General features: G+C 37.9%; 1 protein-coding gene across 1 annotated transcript in view; it reads left to right on the top strand.

Moving 5' to 3' along the window:
* Positions 1–22,890, top strand: part of CA8 (carbonic anhydrase 8) — a 49,575-nt gene extending 26,685 nt beyond the window's left edge. The window contains exons 5-9 of the mRNA XM_051609769.1: positions 411–473; positions 1,904–1,952; positions 4,540–4,652; positions 10,921–11,089; positions 22,426–22,890. Coding sequence (XP_051465729.1) covers positions 411–473; positions 1,904–1,952; positions 4,540–4,652; positions 10,921–11,055 — 360 coding nt within the window. The 3' untranslated portion in view covers positions 11,056–11,089; positions 22,426–22,890. The remainder of the gene's footprint in view (positions 1–410; positions 474–1,903; positions 1,953–4,539; positions 4,653–10,920; positions 11,090–22,425) is intronic.
* The last annotated feature ends 449 nt before the right edge of the window (positions 22,891–23,339 follow it).

The following is a 23,339-nucleotide window of genomic DNA, read 5'->3' as shown; positions in this document are numbered from 1 at the left end:
TTGCATTTTCTCACTCTGTTTCTTTCTCTATACTTTTCTGACAAAAACTGGTAAAGACAAACCATATCCTTGGCATTTATATGCCATAATGCTGCAGGATTTTGAGTCCACATGCAGTATATGCTGTAAAACATGGCTAGTAGAAGCTTACCAGACTTACCTGTGACTTTTTTTCTTGTTCTGTGAGTTTGTGTCTCTGCTTTAAAGTTGTTACACCTTGTTTACTTTTGACTGGTGACTTTATTGTGATTTGTTGGAAGTGCCATGTGTCAGTGCATTTGGTTAACACAAGGTTGGGTGGCTTAACTAAGAACAACTACAGAACTTACTGTTCTGGTTGACCTCTGTGTTACCTCACAGCTTCAGAAATAGTAAAATACTGAAACTCACCTTTGCTTGCTGTATTTCAGATAGGAAAAGAGCATGTAGGCCTAAAGGCTGTAACTGAAATCCTCCAGGACATCCAGTACAAGGTAAGGTAAGACATTGTCTGAAGAAAGGGTTCCTTCACTGACCAGATAGAGAGTGAGAGAGTGAAGGATATATATGAAACACTGAAGCCAAATAAAAGGTTTCAGATACCTCTGCAGGAAAAGCAAATGTGAAAGCCATAGTTTGGTAGCCTGCATCAGAAGCTCAGCATTTTACATCACTTTCAGATAATATATAGTCTAACTAATATATTGTTACTACCTTTTCTGATGGCCAGAAGTTTTGATCTTCTATAGCAGTAAGTGATTATAAGTGCTACTTTTTCAGTGACTATCATGAAGTCAGTGTGAATGCAAGCACTGCAACATGCTAAGTGAACACCAGCAGTGTCTCCAAACTTAGCTGATTTTAATTTGTAGAGGAAAATAATAGATGAACTGAGCAGCCATATTAACTTGCAGTGGGAAAATGAACAAAACCCACAATGCTCTCTTGTCAGTTGGATTGTGTGTGGGGGCCCCTGGAGGACAGATAATAAGCCTAGCAGGACTGGAAAGATACGAGTGCTCTCCAGAATGTTGATGCTATCATGAATGACCTTAGGCAAGTTACTTCCATCTCTCTGCTTCATGTTTCTGTCTAGCACAGAAATAATCATACCTACCTTTGATTTTAAAGGATTTTGAGATGTATTGAGACATTCAGTATTGGTCTGGAAAAATTAGCCATTCACTTCACTGGATGCTGAAATGCAGAAAAATTAGAAGCTGCTATGGGGAGTTAAAAATCTTTTAGTAGAATTATTTATGATAAACCTCAGTCATTATGTTTAATATTACAAACTTACGGTTTATGAAGGTCTCAGAGAAAACAACAGAGTATGGAACTCTATAGTTTCCTTACTGAAAGGACAGCCAGGTAGAAGAAGGTCTCTGTAGTTTCCTTACTGAAAGGACAGCCAGGTAGAAGAAGGTAAGGAAAGTCCTTGTAATTTTGAGCATTTTATGCTAATGTCTTTCAGAGGGTCAGCATAAAACACACTTTTGGTATACATATTTTTTCTTTCATTAACTGTGTGAAACCAGCTTTATTTTATTAAAAAGTTATCCATGTTTGTCAAGGGAAAGCTCACATTTGCCCTTGTTTTTTAAACCAATTTTGTATGGAACCCTGAATTTCATGTAGAGTATTTCAAGGCTAGGACCTGGAAGAAGCCCAGGTATTAAAGGCAAAAAGTTAACAAATTGCTGAGATAACTTTAGAAGTAAAATATAAAATAGAATTAAAAAGTTTGTTTGTGTAACTGTAAGAACAAATGCATTCATGATTAAATGGGGGCTATTAATGAGGTTGCTTTGCACAGGAATTCAAGGCTTAATGTTGTAACAACACGCAGTGTGTTTTGCCTCTCCATTCATCATCCTTTTAATAAGAAACCAGAGATGAGATTGATTTGTATTCATTTTTTCAGGGAAAGTCCAAAACAATACCCTGTTTTAATCCCAACTCTTTATTGCCAGGTAGGTGACTTTGCTTATTTTGATGTGGGCGGATTATTAGGTAATTGCAGAGGCTGAGACAGTCTTGATCTAGAGCAAAGCCAAACTGCAAGCCTGAGAGTGTCCCATAAAGTGGTAATGCATTCTGCACCTAGTGATGCTAACAGGGATAGGGATGAAGTCCCTTTGGAATTTGTGATAAATCTGCAACTTCCAAATCCGAGTGGGATGTGGTCCAGTGGATGCACTGCTGGCAAGACTGTGGCCAGTTTTCCCGATGATTTATCGTCCCACCTAGGGGGGGAGCTGTGTGCACTCTTCTCTGCTTCGGCTTAAAGTAAGAAGCTAAGGTTACTCACCTACCAAGGTAGCTTTTTGGTAGCAACAAAAGACAGTGCCATAATGCAGTGCCAGTTGTATAGCATACAAAGAGTAGTGACAATGGGAGACAACTTAAAATTCATACAGTTGAAAGTTAAAGAGCAACAGTAAGAAACAACCGCTTCCTCTACCTTGTCTTGAAAAAAAAGCCACTTTAAAAAATTTCTACGAGACAAATGTTTTTGCAAGGAATCCTTCTAAGCTCAAAAGTCTTTAATTTTCTGAAGTAATCCAGGTCTACCTTAAACTATATTAACTATATCAAAAGAATACTGTTTAGGTTGCAAAGTCAAGAGCTTAGGAATTGCAGGAATTAAGGCTGCCTGTGCCTCTTCATGCATATGCATTATATACATCTGTTAATTCAATGACCGTAAGTTATTTTTACAGGACCCCTGCCTCATAGTTCCTGTTTGATGCTGATCAAGTCACATAAACCAAAATTTTCATAAGTCATCTCTAACTATGTGTTCCTCATTTTCTAGGTGCCCGACTTGAGATCATGGGGTCTGATTTGCAGAAGTGCTGAGTGCTTACACCTCCAACTGAAGTCAATGGGAGCAGTGCTCTGACTGCATTAAGTGCTATAGAAAGTTAACTACTCTGAGAAATCAGGTTCTAAACATCTCATATTGAACACCTCAAATTAAAAGATGCATTTGACCTTAACTTATCTGTGTCTCAGATCCCCAGCTTTAAAGTGTGGGGGTAATCTGTCCTTCCTCACCACACTGGGGTGTTGGAAGGATAAATTAATTCATGTTTGTGAAGCACTCAGACACTGAAGAAATGAGTGCATTAGAAATATGAAAAATGAGACAATGTGGTCCTTCTAACAAGCAGGATTTGAATAGTATGGTAAAAAAGAAGACCAAAGACCACATGTTGTACTGAGAAATCCAAATATCATTAGATGCTTATCAAAAGAAAACCATTCATCTTTGCAAGTGAATGATGAAAAGTTCTTTAGAAAAGACATACATGATCATATATACAATCAAGATGCTGTCACAATGCATGCACAGGATGGGCTGAATTAATTCTTGCAGTTCTTAACTTCTGAGTGTTTGACAATGCAACAATCTTTCAATGGATTTGCTATGCAATTCCCTAACTAAGATAGAAAATTGCACCAACAAAACAAAATCAATTCACTGACAAGCACAGGCTTCATTCACAAGATTTAATTCTACTGATACTCTGCTGAACTAGTAGTGAAATGGCAGTAACAAGCTAGGTCAACTGAGCAAGTTTATTCCTGTTTCCAACCTCCCATCCTGTCCTTGTCAAGCTAGTTGCAACCTTCCCTCAGCTCTCCATGCCATGATTAACCAGCCTTTGTATCCAGTTCCTCTCAATGTTCGTATCTTGTCTCCTCTTTTACAGTGAGGCAGTTTCCTATACATACTTCTGAAGCTGTGTCAGGAAGTCATTTGTGAGTGTGGCCTACAGCAGCAAAGGGCAGCCCCATGTAGTTTCACTTCTGAAGTGTAGTGTGACTGGAATTTCTGGGAATTAAAATAATTGAAGTCGAGCATGCATGTAGAGATGAAACTCTGCTTGGGTAAATGGTTGTACATTTTTTTTGAGAGACAACTGTTTATTCTAGCAGTTATTTAAAAGTTTAGAAACTTTAAAAATAAGCTTATTCTTAAATAAACCTTGTTTTTATTTTCCCTGTGATTTTACCCTCCTATTTCCAAAGCTAGGAGACACCAGTGCATCTTGAAAAATGTCACCAGATTTGTGAATGGAAAAGTTTGGCTTGAGCTATTTTCACTGAATTTTTCTAAAAAATGAAAAAAATTAATCCTTGAGACATATCTTAAACGCAGAAGTCAGTTAAAATTTGATCACCATAACCCCTCTGCCTTCAAAATGGGATGTAGCTTTTAACATTAATAGGAGTTATTTCCCACCATATTATTTAATTGCTGTGTTAGTTTAAGGAGTAGTGCACATTATTTTACACATCTGCAAAGTAGCATTCTCATCCTTAAAATACTCATCTGCAAAAGGAAGCTTCTGTGATATAATGGTCAAAACCTTATGTATGTTCACATGAGAAAGTAGTGTACAGTGCTTGGCAGGTTGTAAATTCACACCTTAACTTACTGCATACTAACCTGATCCGATGAGCAAGCCCATGGCTATCATAAGCTGTCGTCATTGGAAGACAATTATCTTCCTTAATGTAATTAAAATTCCGCATTTCTTTTAATTTCAGATCCTCTTCTGCGTGACTACTGGGTGTATGAGGGTTCTCTAACCATTCCACCCTGCAGTGAAGGTGTCACCTGGATATTATTTCGCTATCCTTTGACTGTGTCCCAAGTGCAGGTAACAGCTGTGCTTGAAGTGACCTTGGAATATTGTTATGAGCTAAAGGTTATAGCGTGCAAATATATATATATATCAGGGCATTATATCTGTTCTCCTTGAAGATCCCATTAGATCAGTACATGGCTTTTCAAGTAAAGGTTAAGCCTTTTGAGTCCCTGAAAGCAATGCAAAGGTCAGAGATGAAAAACCTTGTTATCATTTATCATCTGCATTTAAAATAATTCTTTATTTAAGTGAAAGAAAAAGAAAAAGTCAATAGGCAAAAGAAATTCAGTTCTTTGTAATTGTAAGCTTTCAAATATCACTGCTTTTTGATGTTGAAGGAACAAAAAAAGCACAGGGAGACACTATGTCCTGCAGAATGAAAAATGTTAACATAGTACAGGCTAGCTATATTCTATTTTATATTTAACTTATTTTGCTCTTTTAAAATTCTGTTTTATTACAAATGTCAAATGAAAACTACCTATTTAAATTTTATTTCACACGTGTATTTTAAAGTGGTGGGTTGTTGTTTTTGGTTTTTTTTTAAATTATAAACAGACATGGGAGCCTTTCTGTAGAAAGCATTTCATAGACAGCCTCAGCTGTCTACAAATAATCCCAGTAAAAACAATGAAAACTTCTGATAAGTATTCTCCCACAGTCTGTGAATCCCAGCTGGAGGAATGTGGTTTGATTTAAGTGAAACTATCTAGAATCCCTGAAGCTGAATGTGTTATTTTTCATTGCTTGCTCTGAAGCATGTGCAAACAAAAGGGAGCGAAGTATAAAAGGTGATAAATTAAGCTTTAAGTTATTGCAGTTTTAATAACCTAAAATTTTAACAATTTGAAGTTGGCAGTGTTTCTTTTCATATGGAAGCCAAATCCTAGTTCTAATTGTAGGCTAAAAGTAATAGCTCCCAATAAGCTTATTTGTGTGGTAGCTGCAACTTAAATGTATCCCATCATGAACCTGATATTGATTTGCTTATGAAAAGATAAGTCTTATGGCCGCTTACTGCTGAGTAAAAGGAAACAGAATTCTGTTGGCATTATTAGATTCAGAATAGCTTTTAAAGACAAGAGTGCATAACTTTGCAGCTAATTATCCAGGTATGATATGGATAAATGAGAAGACTTAGTCAGAAGTATAAGGACCATAGTTTTTGTAGTCTCTGTTCCCTTTTAATGCAGTCGATGCACAGAGGGGGACAGAATTCAAGCCATTGTACATGGTGGGAGAGAGTGAGAGGGTGAATGAAAAAGGAATTAAGTTGAAACACAAGTTTTGTTAGTATATTGTGCTTGATTACCACTAAAAAACAAGATTTTGGAAGATGGTGTGAATAAGGTTAAGTCTCCAGAACATCGTGCCTGGGGAAAGGAGTGTCCCCCTGTCCCTGGGGAAGAGAGAGTGATTCGTAACCGTGGCCTTTGTTAGGTGAGGGTCATCTGGCTTGTGTTGCTGCATTGCTTTGATTGGTGTAAACCCAATCCAACAACAATGTTGCAGTGACTAAGGGTGTAAAGTCATGGAGGGGCTTTTTACCTGCCACTGACACAGTATGCAGCTGAGATGTGGTACTGGAGCAGAGTGAGAGACTGTCAGTGGACTTATGCCAGAATGATCCACCATACTTTATACTTATAGATCAGCATCTATTAGAAAAAAAAATCATCACTACTAGTTATGAATGCAGCAGCATTAAGGTCAAGATTGTGCAGCAGAGACTTGTTAAGAACATGAAGGACAGAAATTTTACTTGCATCATATATACCTTTCAGATGTCAATTGAAAATAAATATGGAGCCAAGTAAGTGAGAGACAGTGATTCTGGGATTTTAAAGTCAAAAGAGACTCAGATTTCTCCAGGATGCCCAAAAGAAGAGTTGGGGGGTGACAGAATATTTTGCTATAACCTAGAAATCCAAGTTTTTATCTTGTATTTAACATTTTGGCTGCATTTAAGTATCTGGCCTCTTTTGTGCATGTGGGCATGAGTGCCTATGAAAGATCCCATTAAGGAGAGAGAGAAATGCAAGGGCTTTTGTCAATGGAAAATAAGAGGATGTAGTAGAGCGTATACCCTTCACATTATCCATGGAAGGCAGGTAAAGGCATTCAATTTTATTAAGTCTCCTTGTAGTATTAATGCATAGATTTCAGTGCCAATTCATTTCTAATGGATTTAAATACCTTATTTTTACATGTACCACTAACTTGTAGAACCTTCTTCTGTGGGGTACAAATTAACACAGCTCATGAAACTTCCAAGTGATTTACACAAATAGTAGTTATAGCCACTAAGAGACAAATTCAAAGCTTTATGTTTTCATTTTTCAGGCTGTAAAATAATCAACTTCTGAGTGTCAATAACAAATAGCAATCAAGAGCAACACACTCTGTTATGGAATGGTTTTGTTGCCTTCCTCAGATGAAGCTAGTTAATATATTGGAGACAAGATGCTCATTCACATTCTCATTTTCGGTAATTAATATAGGAATGTTGATTAGCTTAACAAACTGTGGGTCATAAGGGTAAAAAATGAATAAAATTACAATGCTATTTCATAGTCACATCTAGATATTTTCCCATTTGCTTCTTTTGAAACAATGGAGAAGTAACTATTTTGGCATTGCCATAATAGTCTGACCATTGCAAAGTAGAGAACCCTTTTCTGTTTCTCCTGAAGACACTTATAGATAGTAAAGTTCAACTGTTAGATTTGGCTTGCTACTCATCTAAGTCAATTGTTAAGTGAAACACCTTGCTTCAGCAACTGGGATAGGAGTGTTTTGGTTATATAAATAGCAAAAGAGCAAGCCAGGTCTGCAGCATCAGGATGTGCTTTCCTGGAATCCAGTGCTGTTTCCTCACGGGAAGTAATTTTCTTTGACAGGAGACTTCCTTTCCATCAGAGGCCCATTTCCTTCATGGGTGGTTCTGTGAGGTCTGGATAAAGTGTGCAGGCAACTCTTCTCCCCTGGACAATAAGGGCTTTGCAAATCTGAGTCTTGAAGATTTATTACTGACCTCGGTGGAAAGGAGCTTGTCTGGAAAGCTGCCCCCTGCAGTGCTCTTTTTACATATTCCTGCCTTCTGTGGTTTTTATCATCCTCACTTGTCCTATGTTGAAATATACAGCCCAGAAAGAACTGTCTTGACTTCTTTTGTGAGACACCTTACCAATGCATGTACATGGCTGAAATGCAATGGGAGAAAATAGAAAACCCACTCCTATTAGGCCAGTAAAGAGAAGGAAATAACTGAAAAAGACTTGCTCATGCTTCTCTCCACTATATTAAAAAAAACACAAAACAGGACAAATGTGAATAATGTGCTTTGTGGTTTGCTGAAGCCCAGAACAAGTACATTGTTTAAGCCACTCAGAATAGGGATTTCAAACAATGATGCAGCAAGAAGCTGTCATTCTTCTGTAGTCATTGTCAGAGTTAACTGGTTTTGTATTGAATAGTGAGGTCTCTAATCCTTTTGTCGACCTCATTCAAAATCAAGACCTCATAAAGGACAGAAATAGTAATGAGCATATGGAGCTGGAATGGGAATTGTGCAGAACTTATGTAGCTTGTGAAATATAGCACTCTGAGAGGTTCACAGTATTCTGTTCACTGGGAAACAGGTCTATGTTCTTGGAAGGTGTCATGGAGACATCTGAAATTTTCAAACAGGGATAATGCTTCTATTTCTCATCTAGAAGAAATGTTTTTGGAGAAACATGCAAATTCTTTGCCCTGTGTGTTCTGGAAATGTTTAAGTGGAACAAAAGAAAGCGGTAGTCAGGATCTGAATACAGGAAAGTGGTAAAAACATTCTTGCAAAATTCTACAAAATAAAAAATAACTATTTTTACTCAGTAAAAGTGTTAACATTATGCATTTCACTGACTAGAATTGGATCCTGAATTTTGGTGCTAACAGGCATGGGTCATCCTTAGTGTCTTCTGGGCTTTAGATAAACTTTTATAAATAGCTGTTCCTGTTGAAAGTGTGTGGCTATCCAAGAGTGTTTAGCTATATGCCTTTGAAACACCCGTTTCCTTGGGAGACTTACAGGGTGTACTTCACAGCAATGACTTGAGGGGGGTTGGGAGGAGATAGTAAATGGTTCCATATTAGAGGAAGCAGGGTGATTGGGGCACACATATTGTTGCTTTATCACATGGAAATTTAATACAGAAAGTAGTGTCAGCAGAGCTACTATACTTCCCTCACAATTTCTTCTCAAGAGTGAGGCAGACCACCATGTACATAGAGTCTCTGTCATGGGGCTGTGAACCAGGACATGAAAGACTGAACAAGGAGGCTGGTGGGCTCAGAAGCCATTCCACCTCGGAGTAGGGCTGCAATTCTTCTCTGTAGACTAAAGAGCAGGCACATGGATCAAGTCAGTCCTGCTTTCTTGACTGAGGAGACTGGTAGCTGCTTTGTGAGAAGTAGCTCCCAAAGGTTTCACTGTGGAGACTGGGACAGAGCATTTGTAGTTATTGTAGGAGACAGCTCACGAATGCCAGCTGTGCAGTAAGTCTGCTCTTCCCTCTCCTTCATCTGTATTTGTTTGAAGTCTCTCATTCTCAAAAGATCAAACAAAAGCCACATTCTTGCAACATGCTCCTTCCTAAAGGACGGTTATTGCAGTCTTTGCAGAGTTGATTCAGATGGTAAGAGAGGGCAACTTTACAAAACCCATTCAGTGATTTACCAGCACTTGACTCCTGAACACTTTTTCAGTTCCAAGTCTGTAGTGGGTTTGTTTTCAGTTTTCTTTAAGCAAACAAACCATGTTCCAACAGAGAGTTCTGTCTCTAAAAGCACCTCCAAGGAGCTTTACAGTGTGTTCTGCTTTTCATCTTTTCAGTCTAAGCAGTTGCCTCACATCTCAGCTCCAAGAAGCTGAGTGTTGATTTCTCAGCACGCTGTTTTTTGAGGAGACTACAGCAGAGCAGAGATAGCCTCTAAATCAATTAAATAAGTCTGTATCAGTTCTGCTGTAGAGTGGAAAACAGCAATGAATGCAATTGTCTTCCATGTTGCGCTAAGAAAGTATTCTCTGCAGACAATATAAGAATAAAATTGCCATTACTTGCTGTTTAGTACCTCATTTGTTTTAATTCTGGAATCACACTTGCATTCTCTCTGTAATTGTTCAGAATTTCTTTTTCCTGGATAAATTAACTCTCTATAATTTCTTAGATGATGTAATGATTAAATACTTAAGGTTCCATTTTGCTTTGTGTGTAGCTTCAGTTTCAAGCTACAGCTGAGCTGGATAGTAAGGCATCACAGGGTCAGTACAAGTACAAAGGCTCAGCCTAGGGGAGTCTGCCTTCAAGTAGGTTTGCTGTATCCACTTAAGATAGATTACCAATAGGCCAAAGCAAAAACAAACACAATTTTTTTTAGTAGTTGCTCCTACTTTTTTAAAAATACCAGACTCTTAAAAACAGCACTGTGAACAATAAGGTATAATCTTACTGAGATTTCCTTAGTTTTGATTTCCTTAGTTCTTTTATCACACAGAGCTTGGAGCTGATACCAGGGATAGAGATGGAAGGTGTTCGCATTCTTCCCTACACTAGATTAGATTTAGAAAGTGTCTATAAACTGGAAGCATAGTAGTTTTGGACTAATTGAAATGTTTTATATAGATTTCTGACTGTTTTAATTTTCTAAGTACACTTAGCACCTACTTCTACAGAGATGTTGAGGTGGTATTTTGTTCTGATGTGAAAAAAATATTTTTCCATATAAAATTTCAGCAGACTTCCTCTAAAGCTGAAAGTCTGTTCAGAATTTTCCTGGTTTAGAAAATATTTTTTATTTAAATGAAGCAATCATTTCAGATGGTAAATAAATCACTAGAAGAAAATGGAAAACTATTTATAGTCAACCAAGTTATTCCTGAAATGCATTTCTTTGAAGAAGAACAGAGTGATTACTCTCATGTTGCAACTGTGAGGTTGTTCTGTAGAATGTATCTACAATGCCTAAGGAGTAATATAGATCCCAAAAAAAGTTATGAAAAAGTAAAAGATAAGTTTGTCAAACCAAGTTCATATTTTTCTCTATATGTTAAAGGTTTTGTCAGTGCTGACAACTATTACAAAATCTTATTAATGATGTATCTTGACCTTATTATATGGTACCTGAACAGTCCAGGTTTCAAAGCTGCAGAAGTGGGTGGGCAAGGATGATTTTGATTAATAGTCCCACCATGAAGAATGTATCTCAGCTTCTTCATGTCCTTTTTTCTTCCTTTCAGATAGAGGAGTTTCGTAGACTGAGGACACATGTTAAAGGTGCAGAACTTTTAGAGGGCTGTGATGGAATCCTAGGAGATAACTTCAGACCAACTCAGCCACTTAGCGATAGAGTTATCAGGGCTGCATTTCAGTAGCAGAAGAGGAGGAGCAACAAAAACCTTTATTCAGGTAAGTAAAAGCTTAGGGGAAGAATAAAACATTGAAATAATTTTCATAAGGCAGATTTAGCTAAAGGAGAAAATGCAGTGGGTTAATTTCAGCCAATTTTAAATGTTGTCACAATTGTAAATTTTGATACTGCACTGTTTTATTTTATCCCATGGTATAATAGTTTGGTTGCTATTTATTTGTTCCTTAGTGGCTGGAATCTCAGATGTGATTAGGGAATTTAAATATTTGTAATGACTTCAGTAGACAGTGGATCACACACAGTTAGATCACAGTTACTTCTTGTAGCTTTGAATTTCTCCTACTGCAGTGAGCAAAAGCACAGTATGCCCAGATTATGTGGTAGAATTCTCCACTTACTGAGTTTCACTGGTTCATTTCTTGCTGTGTTCTTAGAAGACCAGTCATTAGTGAATCTTTCTAGTGTTATCTGTTAAAGAAATAAAGTAGTAGTTTTAGAAGGAGGCTTTTTTTTTTTTTTTTTTTTTTTTTTTTTTTTTTTTTTTAATTCCTTCTCCCTGCTTTGCAATGCTGTTCTTTCCCAACAGGACTGAATCTTGGGCAAAACCAGTGCAGATACAAGAGGAAACTAATTAACTTGTGTCATGGCTAATTTTTCATATTTCATCAAAGTAGTTGCTTCTTCTTGTCTTCAGTGATGTTTTCAGCCTGCATTGGCTCACAGAACAAGAATTTTAGAATGACATTGGATTTAATGTACAAAAGTTAATACACGTGAACCTGCATTATCCCCACTTGAGTTGTTAAAACCTCCCATGGCATCTTCCTCTAACCTCTATCAGTTATAAGATAAATTTCCTCAGTGCTCAACAGTTAATCTTAAGTCTCATAATACTTCATTAATCAATGTTTTACTATAATGAAAAACCTGGTAATGAGATTCTTAAAGAGCTAAAAAAGATTTGCTATCAAGACAACTAGTTACCTTGAAAGTACTAAGTCAAGGCACCAACACTTACAGTTGATTTTGTAATGAAGTGGCTCCACCTTGATACAAATAGTAAGACAACTAATCTGGGAAGTCTTCAAGACCAGAATTAATCTGTTCACTTGCTTTCTTTAATAAGTCCTATGACTTTTCAACATAGTAAAATTTTCATCCATTATCCTACAGTAAGCATTATTTATGTAATAAAATCAATGGGTACTACCCACTACCCTGTTTTACTGGTAGAATCCATTCTATAAAAGCATCAGTTTTTCTACCTGCCCATTTCTTCAAAGCCATATGCTCACAAGACAACCAATTCATCCAGAGTTTCAGTTGGAAGCATGTGGCTGAAAGGTTTTTAATATACAGTTTTAGGTAAGGACATTTATTTGTACATTACTGTCTTGACCTATCTAGGTCAGTGATGGAACTCCTTAGTTCACTTTAGGCTCTCTTATGGAGTTAAGCCTTGTCAGAGCATGCTCTGGATCCAGCCCCCAACTTCCTATGAAGTTAACAAGTGATCAGGCTGCAGATAATTCCTAAAAGAGATTAATAATTCAGTGCTTCCAAAAATGGATCCATTAAAACCAAATGGGAATATCTTTCCTCCTGCATGTGACAGAAATTATTAAATGGGCTGGGACAGTGGCCAACAATTTCATGGTCTTTCCATGTAGTGTAAGTGTTCAATATAGTGTATGTATCTAAGCATTGTTGAAGTAAGGTTTTATTTGTATTTTATAGCCTTATTTAATGTCCACATCCCAGAAGTTAAGCAAAGAAATAAAGCATTGGTCCTTTTATTAGTATTTTTTTCTCATTCCCATATTTAATTTTGGGCACATGCCTAAGCCCAATTCTCAATTACATGGTTCTCTGCAGTCACCAAATGTTGTCTACTTTAATATTTTAATGGATGTTTCAAATCCATCCTGACTTCTGCATAAAAATTACTTGGGAAAGTCATAGTAATATTAAAGTACAATTTTTCCCAGAGAGTGAATAATGTCCTGAGGCCAATGCAGGTAATTCAAGTCTGTAACTGTAAAATTATTTGACACACGGAGTTTGAAATTTAAGCAGGTAAGAGTTTCCTTTACAGTGCTGGAACTGAAATGTAAAAATTTCTCTTTTGCTTTCATGCTTGAAATTTCATTGCATTTGTAAATACTTATAGATTTGTTTTAAATAATAAGATTTATCTTTGCTGTGCTTCACAAAATAATCTGCCCTTTTAATTCCCAAATGAAGGAATTTTAAATGCAAAATGGTAGCCCTCACTTTAGGGCTGTGCTAATTATGGGCTCTCAAGCACTGAGAAAGAACTGTGACTCCTGGCTTTGTGTAGCCCACAGAAGAATTGGCACTTGGCTCTCTACACCTGATTGAATTATTTATTAGAAATTCTTTTGGCTAGGTCTTCTTTTGAGTTTTGGATGCATTAGTCCAAATAGCAGTGAACCAATCAAGGGTTTACAATATATTCTTGCTATTGGGTTTGTCTCTGGGGAGCTGGAAACTAGACATATGAAGTGTAAAAAAAAGTGTGTGGCTTTGATCACCTTTCTTCTATGCAAAGAGGGAGAAAGGGAAGAAAACAATACTACTTACTTTGTAGTTATTTCTTCACACAGATCTCTCCGGAAGGAAGGTGTAGAGAAATAATAGCTCCTCACACAGACCTCAGATATCCTAACAAAAGACACCTTCCTTCGTTTATAGGAATGGGTAAGGGTTCTAAAACTGTGACTACTGACATTGGTTGCATATTGCAATGAAGACTCAGAAACAAATGGGGAGGTAATAGTTTTCAGGGTGGCAACAGGTAGAACTTTGTAGCTTTACTGCTCTCTTTAACCAAATGGGCTTTAGAATAAGTTTGTTGCTATCTAATTGGCCTCTTTGGCTCTGCTTTTCTGCTATAACCTGGGGTTAATGAGTCTTTGGACACTACTATGTGTGGGTTTTTAAAGCACCCCTTAGACAGCAGCCTTTACATCCTTTCTCTCCTGCAGGTGCCAAAGTTTTCATGTATGCTTCGTCAGAAAAAGCCGTTTTATATCTTATTTCTAACCTCTTTAAGTAATGTCCAGTAGTGATAGAACCAGTCAGGTGTTAAGGAATTTGGAGGGAAACTCAGTACAGATTTTTTTTCAGACACTGAAGGTGAAAAAATTGAGTTTGGTTTTAGATAGTGAAGAGCAACAGAATCACAGAATAGCTGCAATTGGAAGCTGCCTCTGGAGATCTACTAGTCCACTTGTCTGCTCAAAGTAGCTTTAACTACAGCAGGATGCTCAGGGCCATGTCCAGCAGGGTTTTGAATATTGTAAGGATGGAAATCCATAACCTCTCTGAGTAACCTGTACCTGTGTTTGACCACTCTAGTAGGGAAAAGCTTTTTCTTAGTTGTAAAGGAAATTTCCTTTATTTCAATTTGTACCCATTGCTTCTTCTCCTTTCACTGGATACCACTGAAGAGTCTGGTGCCATTTTCTATGTTTCTTCTCATATTGATAAGATCCCTCTTGATACCTCTCTGGGCTAAAAAGTCCCAGCTCTCTGTCTATTCTTCTAGGAATCCTTAATTGCACTTGTGGCCTATTGCTGGTCTCACTCCAGCATGTTCCTGTTTATTTTGAATTGGGGAACCCGGAACTGGACCCATTCCTCTAGATGTTCTTGATCAGTGCTGAGTAGAAGTCAAGGATCATCTCACTCCACCTGCTGGCAATGCTCTTCCTAGTGTAGCCCAGGAGGCTGCTGACCTTTGTGGAAATGGGTGCATTACTGGCTCATGTTCAGCTGTTTACCAGGATGCCCGGATCATTTTCTGAAAGAAAAGAGGTATGGGATAACATTGTGATTTCCTCAGTGTTAGTGCTAGTGTTTTGATATTTCAGACTTGACTCAGAGCCCTTGTTACGGGCACCAGAGTATTTCTTGATCAGGTGATCTCAGGAGACGAGTTGTGGTTCTTACTGCTATACAGCAAAGCTTAACAATGGGGACATGAAATGCTATCGCTCCTGAGAATCAAGGAAGAAAAACTCCAAATCTTCCATTTTATTGAAGTTTTTTGGCAATTTGAGTCCTGACTCATTAATCAAAATGTGAATTGTAAGTATAAAATCATAGAATCATTAAGGTTGGAAAATACCTTCAAGATCATCAAGTCCAACCATCAGCCCTGCATCCCTGTGACCACTAAACCATTACCCAAAACACCACATCTACCTGTTTTTATAACACCTCCAGGGATGGTGCCTCCACCATCTCCCTGACCAGCCTCTTCCAATGCCTCACCACTCTTTCTGTGGAGAAATTTTTCCTGATATCCTATCTGAACCTCCCCTGGCACAATTTAACCCCGTTCCCTATCACTAGTCATTAGGGAGAAGAGGCCAACACCCACCTCACCACAACCTTATTCCGGGCAGTTGTAGAGAGCAATGAAGTCTCCTCTCAGTCTCCTTTTCTCCAGGCTGAACAGCCAGAGCTCCCTCAGCCTCTCCTCATAACACCTGTTCTCCAGACCCCTAATCAGCCTAGCTGCCTTTCTCTGCACCCTCTCCAGCACCTCAATGTCCTTCCTATACCAGCAGGCTGATTTATTTTGGGGCTTGCCACCTTTCCTAATGAAGTACTTTTAAAAAATCGTATTCCTCCCTGAAGACAGAAAAATTTGTGATTTCCAATGGATTTACTACCCTCTCTTTAATTCTTACTGCTTTACATGTGACTGATTTTATAGGCATGCCTTTATCCTTTATTTTGTCAGTGGAATAGCTCTGTCTGTGAAAGAGCAAGATGTCTGATTTCAAACACTTGAATATCAACTGAAATTTATAATAATAATAAATTAATAATGGCATGTCATTATCCTTTTATAAATCGAGGTGTATAAACATGATTCCACGCATAGGATAGTTAAATGACATTGCTCCCATTTTCTAAGAGGAGGTTAAATAAATGCCTGGTGCAGAAGTCATTGGAATCAATGAGATTCTTTTAATACAAGACAGTAAGACCTTGTTCCAATAATAACTTGCTAAAGTTAAATTGAAAGAATATTTTATTTTTGAATTGGCAAGATTTGATTTATTTTCTACTGAGCGTGTAACCAGTAAACTAAAGAATTAGGTCTTCAGTGTGTTGCCTCAAACGTTTGTATCTCAGATGCAACAATTTACTTTGTATCTCTAAATGAAGAATAGTCCTCCAAATGTGATGATTGTTTATACCTACTCCATCTATCTATCTACATTACTCCAGAGACATTCAAGGTCAGGCTTGATGGGGCTCTGAGGAATCTGGTCTAGTTGGAGATATCCCTGCTTATTTTAAGGGGGTTGGGCTAGATGACCTTTACAGGTCCCTTCCAACCCAATACATTCTATGATTCTACGATTTTTTTGGTGAGAGATTCACAAACTCCTGAAAAAAAGTATCAGTTTTTATATACACAAATGCATGTATGCATTCATACATATATATACATTTTTGGTAGACCTCAGATTGTCAGTAGCTAGAAGTTTACCCAATGTCTGCTAAATCAGACAGAAATTAATTTGGATTAAAAACCATTCTTAATAGAACTACTGTTTTCCTAGTTGTGTATTCAATATCGGAGGAAAAAAAATAAATGACATAATTAAATTATCAAGGTTATTCTAGGCCTAAGGCACAGGAAGGAGTTATTTTGGGTGGGAGGAATGGCGACTGCATGCCTGATGCTGCAGAGCCTGTCTGCCTGGTACTGACAGGTCTCAGCAGGCGAGCAGAAACTGTCACAGCATTAGTTTCCCAGTGAAAAGAGAGGGCAATGTGGTGATGGTATCCAATGTGTTAGTGAGTGGATAGTGAAAATTACTTGCTTTTGAAGCTGCTGAGCTGCTCTTGTGGCAGCTTATGGTGCCTTTTCCATAGAACATGGAACAGGGGATCAGTGTTGCCATTGGGAATGAGCGAGTACTAAACAGCTAGTGGTGCACTCCCCTCTTTGTGGCATTGCTCGTTGTATGGGAACAGATTATAGAATACGAAGGGACATTCAAATTCAGAGTGAGCTAGGGAGCTGTACTTCACCATTGAGAAATGAAGGTAAAAGTGGCAGGATGCTATGGTCTTTATTTCTTTGCCTGAATAAATCTCAGTGAACAGAGGTTTATATTACCAAATAAATATGTGTCTTTACTCTCAGTTTACTAGTAGCCTTGGTAGTTCCTGAAGTTCGCAAACAAATTGCTCTGCAGAAGTTCCAGCGCTTGGGGATTTTATTCTTTCCTGTTGTGTAAATCCAGAGCTGGAGTGAGCTTTCAGCAGTCATGCATCATTAGGCTACAGTGGCCATTCTTCTCTTTTTCCTGGTTTTTTAAAAAAAGAGCACAAAGATTATCAACACTAGTTCTTTAGAAATACAAACACCAGTTTCCTAGATTTAATGAAGTATTTATGCTGTTTCTCAGCAAGTGATTTTTCATTTGTCATTGTTTGCCTCCTTGAGTTTAGGTTTTGTGCTTAAGAGGTAATTGGTTTAATTTTAAGTCTCAGTCTTTGAAAGAAACTCAACTTCATGTTATCAGTGAAACCAACTATTGCTCTCCCATTTTTAAGAGCTTATGTATAGTGCCCAGCATTCTGCTGCCACCTCACAGTACTTGAGAATGCATTTACCTTTGAGTGCATGACTACAGAACAGAGGGCCAAGCACTTTGGCTTGTGAGCTACACACCATAATCAGAGACCTGTTGGAAACATATCAAAGCTCTTGGAGTGTTCAGGGAACCAAGAGCTTCAGGAATGGCTGGAAGAGGGTGCCTTTTCAGGTTGCTTCCCATTACTTCATTGAAATAGCAGAAGACTGGGTGTGCACTGAGGTTATAAATTAACCCTGCGATGTCAGCCTGACTTGTCTTCCGACTACTGACAATTCAAATTAGTGAGTAGCAAAACACATTTGTTGCATGTGTGACATACCTGTGACACAGAAGCCACAATTTAGGGATTTCGTAGCCACAGCCAGCCCAAAAGTCATAGACTAGTTCATTGCTGTAGTAGGAATTCATGCTGTGTCCAGGCCAGAGCATCAGTATAGGCATCAAGCCCTAAATAAGGAAGAAAACCATTTTGAATTGTACCCATTTCCAGAATGAGTACCATATTGGAATTGTCACTGTTCAACCCTTTCCTGAACTCTTCTTAGAAATAGGCAAATATTGGTGGAACAATGGAAAAAATTCAAAATCCCTTAGCATGTAAAGAAGCAAAGAAGAAACAAAATGCTGTGATTCCTTTTCAAAGCTAAAAATAATCATAAGGTAGCCTAGTGACCAGACCCTTGCTTAAGCTTCAAATAAGATACTTCATGCTGACAAGGGCTTCCAAATTTCTTGACCTGTGGCCCTCTATCAACATCTCAAATTCTTTGCTATCCATAATTCTCTGTTATCATCAGCCTTTTGATGAAAGTCATTTTGAGAGTATATTTTCCAGCTGCTTACCATAAACCAAATATAGTTTGTGCACTGCTGCTTGGGAAGTGATAATCTAGCTGGGAATGTCTGTCATAAGAACACCCACAGCATGTTTATTCACAATTTCAACACAAAAGCTGGAGTCTGAACACATACTGAAACTCTGCCATGCTATTTTCTCTTATGGAGAAAATGCTGCAAATCAGTGCTGAGACACAGTGGTAGGAAGCTTAAATTATCTTCGATAAAACTACACCTGTCTGTTAAAGTACAGACACTCTAGATTTGTAGGTGTAAAATGTAGCCATGCAACAGCTCTCAGATATCAGGGATGTCAGAAAGACGTACAGGTACATGTGTCTGACCACAGCCACAGGAGAAATCCTACAATATGGGTTGTTTCTTTGGCAATGTTATACATGTTAGACAGTGGGAGTGCATTCTGGTTTACCTAGATGAAATCACTGAGAGATTTTTAAGGAGAATGTTATTACTCCACTGGAACTGAGGGTCCAGGTAGTTATAGAATTTGCGATTCTAATTCTTTATAGGAAAGAAAACAATTCAATTGAAGTATGCAAACAAACTCTTGCTAAGAATACAGCAACATTTTGAAGATAAATAACAAACGAACCTGACCACGTTATCAGTTGAAAGGTTTTTGCAACTGATAATTGTCACACAAGGAGGAGAATGCCAGCAGTGGTTGTTGTTAGCAATGTTTTATGACTAAGACCACAGTTTATGCCAGAGCAGTGCTACCAAGCAAAACTTACTGTAATTTTAAAAAGATTTTCATGCATCCCTGGAACTCAAAAGAAACAAAGATAGCTTTTAGTTAGCGAGGTGTTGTTAAATGTCCACAAAATTAGATGTAGTCTCAAAAAATTGTGACCTTTGCATGGTAAGGAATGCAAAGTGTTTCAGGAAAGATAAGGATTCCTAAGATAGTTGGTTGTCTTTTTTGAGACACTGAATTCATGCCTGACCATGCTTTCAGGTGCTGTTTTCAGGAAGGTGGCAATGTACTGTCAGTGTTAACATGGTTTTGCTACTCATGTTCTTTGAATTGTTTTAAGCTCTTACATGTTTTGGTTTAATGCAGTGTTGGGGATGAGAAGGCAAGATGCTTCTGTAAGGAAAAAAAAAACAGAGACTTTGTGTGAGGCAATAATAGTAAGAAATATGGTAAGACTAAAGAGATGGAAAAGTTCTCCAGAGAGCAGATTGACTGACTACTTTTATGTATCAGAAGAAAGTCTTTGATCTTGTGTAGTGATATTGACCTATTCCTGCTGCAGTTGGGTATCTTATTTCCTCCTTACCAGATGAAAGAGCATATTATCATGGCCATCCTATTTCATTTCTACATAGCCCTTTTATTTGCACTTTCTCAACACTTTTGGAGGACTTTGAAAAATAATCCTTTTCACTGAAATTTCTGTATATCTTCTCTTTTAAATGTGTTCTGTCTATTACTCTTGGGACCTTTGGTTCTTAAAAATATACCAGCTTGGCCTTGTCTTTGCTCCTGCCATTGCTCCTTGTTCCTGAGATAAAGTTACAGTCTTGTGTTTATCTCAGTTTTGTGCAAGAAAATGTGAGGAATCCTAAGTACATAAAATTATTATACGAAATAATTAGAAAGAAATATTCTTGGGAACAAAATGAATTTTTTTTTTACTGTCTGATTTTAAGTATGATTATTGCTGAATTTCGATTAATATTTTTTAATATTACTTTTTTATAAACCATGGGTATTGTGATAATAGCTCTCAGATTTACCAGATATTTACACTTTATGGCACTGATCCTGAAAAGCTGTTCTTTGGGGATGGTTGTGTGATCTGTAGAGGACCTCACCAGAAGTAGTGGGACTCATTGTATGTAGTCCTCAACCCAAGCAAAGGAAATTTCAGAGGCAGAAATATAATCTATAAACAAGCAAGGAATCTAGGTAATTTGTCTGGTTATAATACACATACACATCTGTATAATTGTGGCTCAAATATTACATTTCCAAAAACTTACCAAGAGTGTATGAGAAGCAGGTATCTTCAAATCCACATAAACCTGTAGCCTGAAATAGCGTGTTACTTAACCACGTGTTTTATGGAGCACTGCTATTAATTTAGCATGGTAGGAACACTACTCTTACATAAGAATAAAGGGTAAATATATGTAACAACACTTCCAATATAGGCAATCAGTCTTTTGTCAAACAATACATGAAGTATTTCTATAACAAATGCAACTGAAGTATTCAAACTGGTTCAAAATTAAGCTCCTTTCCAAAAGTAATCCATTAATAACAATAGCTGCCCAAATCCCAGTTCAACTTAATTTCACTGGCTTTGATTTTTGGACCAAAAGCATTAAGTTAAACTAGTGAAAAATGTACAAAATGTGCATTCAATTAAGAAGTAATTAGATACTCAGTCACCCTTACATCACACTAGGGCTTATCCAAGAAAGAACAGAGATACTACTCACTGCGGTGTATAAAACAGTTTTGTTAGTTAGTCTAGTGCTAATTGAGATCGAGACAGTGCCACCATGTCACAACATTTGTTTGCCTACACAGAACCTTAGGAATGCAAAGTTTTTAGCTTCTTTTGAGCTTACTCACTCAGATTTTTCAGTCTGATTCACTGATCCAGTATTTTCTGTGCACACGAGAGGAACCTTTCTGTTCATGTTCAAGGAGGAGGTTGGTCCCTGCACCCTCATACCAGTCAGCCACTGAAAAACATGCCAAGAGTTTTTCCAGAGATGGAGCATAACTTGTTATTATTGTATGTTTTTTTTATATTAGACCTTTATACCAAACCCCAGGAAGAACTGGGGATCCTCTGTGCTATTACAGAAAGCATAACTGTGGCTAAAACTAACTGCTCTTTGAAGGGGTTACAGCCTCCCTTAGGAGGCAGCTGTTAGAAAGTTCTTCCAGTTGACCATCAAATGGTCCTGCTGCCAGATACCATGACTTTTGGGGGTATTGAATGATAACCAGGGAGTACATGGAAATCATGGCACAGATTGTCTTGTGGGTAGATGCTGATTTCTTAGCAGCACTGTGGCTAACTGACACTCCCTACTTAAGAAAAAGAGTGGGACTCTCTAGAGGTGTGTTGACTCTTCCTGGAGGGAACTGTAGCCCCGGGTGATGGCTTGCACCCAAGCACTTACAGATATTTTGTGTGTACGTACTGAGCTATAGTTGGCACTAAACCTCAGAAAAAAGGAAATTAGTAGTACAACAAAATGAAATGGTTTGACATTCTCATACCTACTCCTTCTGAACTAGAGCACTAGGGCAACCTGAACAGCTGATTTCCTGAGGTTATGCTGAAGTACAGGAATAGCTGTTTTCATGGAATCAAGTATTGGTTTATCTCTGCTGCTAATGAATATTACTGCTATTAGGAGGGACAAACTGGGTGTTTGCTTTCTATCTCCTGAGCCCACTCGACTCCTGTGAGAAAGAGCTGTGTACTCAGCACTTGCCTTGGTCGGGGCCTCCGAAGAGTAAATGGTAAAAATTTCTCAGTGACTAGTATGTTTTACTGTCTAGTTGATTGCCATGCTCTCCACATTAGAGTCAATTACCTGATTGATTCAGAAAGCCAATTGCAAAGGTTTGTTTCAAGTTAACAATTTTACCACTGCATTTAACTTTGCATTTTTATTGCCTTTTGCTAGTAAATCTTCAAGCACTGGCTTTACCCAGAAAGAAAAGAATCAGGACCATTATGCCACTGAAGTATATACCCTGAAACTGCCCCCACCTGCTGTCATGAAATCCCTGTTTTTAGTTTTCCCGGTCTCCCTGGCTGGACATAAACAGTCTTTCAGACCCACTGTGGAGGAATTTCAGTAACATAATTGTTCCATTCTCTTTTCAGAGAGGGGGAAGACAATGCTCCCACAGTGCCCTCAGATGAGAAATGGAAACTTTTGAGGCTGCTGCTTCAGTTGAACCACAAAGCCTGTATTGTTTGTCTTCATCTAATTCAGCCTTGATAGACAGCTGTGACAGTTGGTCTGTCCGCATGGCCCAGTGAAATTCTGGGAGTAGGACTGTACGTTAAAAGAAGAAAACACATTAAACCTTCCAATTCACACTGTTGGCTATTTTTAAATGGTAATTATCATTGCTTATATAGTTTCTTCGCCATAGCATTCAGTAGTGGTGTGTGCTAATTTTAAGCTTGATATGAATGTTAATATGTAGAAATACTTTGTTTTGACTGTTAGATTTAATTTTATTCCTTATCGTAATCTCTTATGATGTCAGTAACCATCTTTTCTGTAGAGGGGAGCTGCATTCTATAAAGCTAATAAAAAACATTGTTTGTTCACAGAGAGAATTATACAAATTCAGAATTAATTTTGGGGTAGAAAAGAGCACTTCTCTGCCAAACCTATGCACTTAACATCGTTTATCTGAATAAAGCTGAATGACATGTGCATTACTGAGAACCTTACTGAAATAAAGGGCAGTTCTGAAATAATGAAAATTAACCAATGTGACAATAAACAGAATAATCTTAATCATTTTCTACTTGGTGAGTCATGGGACTTTGCAAAGAAATGTTCAATTTAGGCGGAAAATGATCAGCCTTTGTTGTCCTGTGTATTATGACAGTTCCATTTGTTTCCATACGTTGCTGAGGATGGTGGTCTGGGGACCTGCTCTGCACGTCCTGAGCTCACTGCACAGCATGGGCATTGCCACGCTGGGCCACACATGACACATACGACAGAACAGATAAGAGCATGGTAGTCTAAGCCAGCTAGTCAAGCTCATAGTTTCTGA

The sequence above is a fragment of the Apus apus genome, chromosome 2, assembly GCF_020740795.1.
Source record: "Apus apus isolate bApuApu2 chromosome 2, bApuApu2.pri.cur, whole genome shotgun sequence".
Taxonomy (NCBI): domain Eukaryota; kingdom Metazoa; phylum Chordata; class Aves; order Apodiformes; family Apodidae; genus Apus; species Apus apus.
This window is presented reverse-complemented; position numbering and strand designations above follow the sequence as displayed.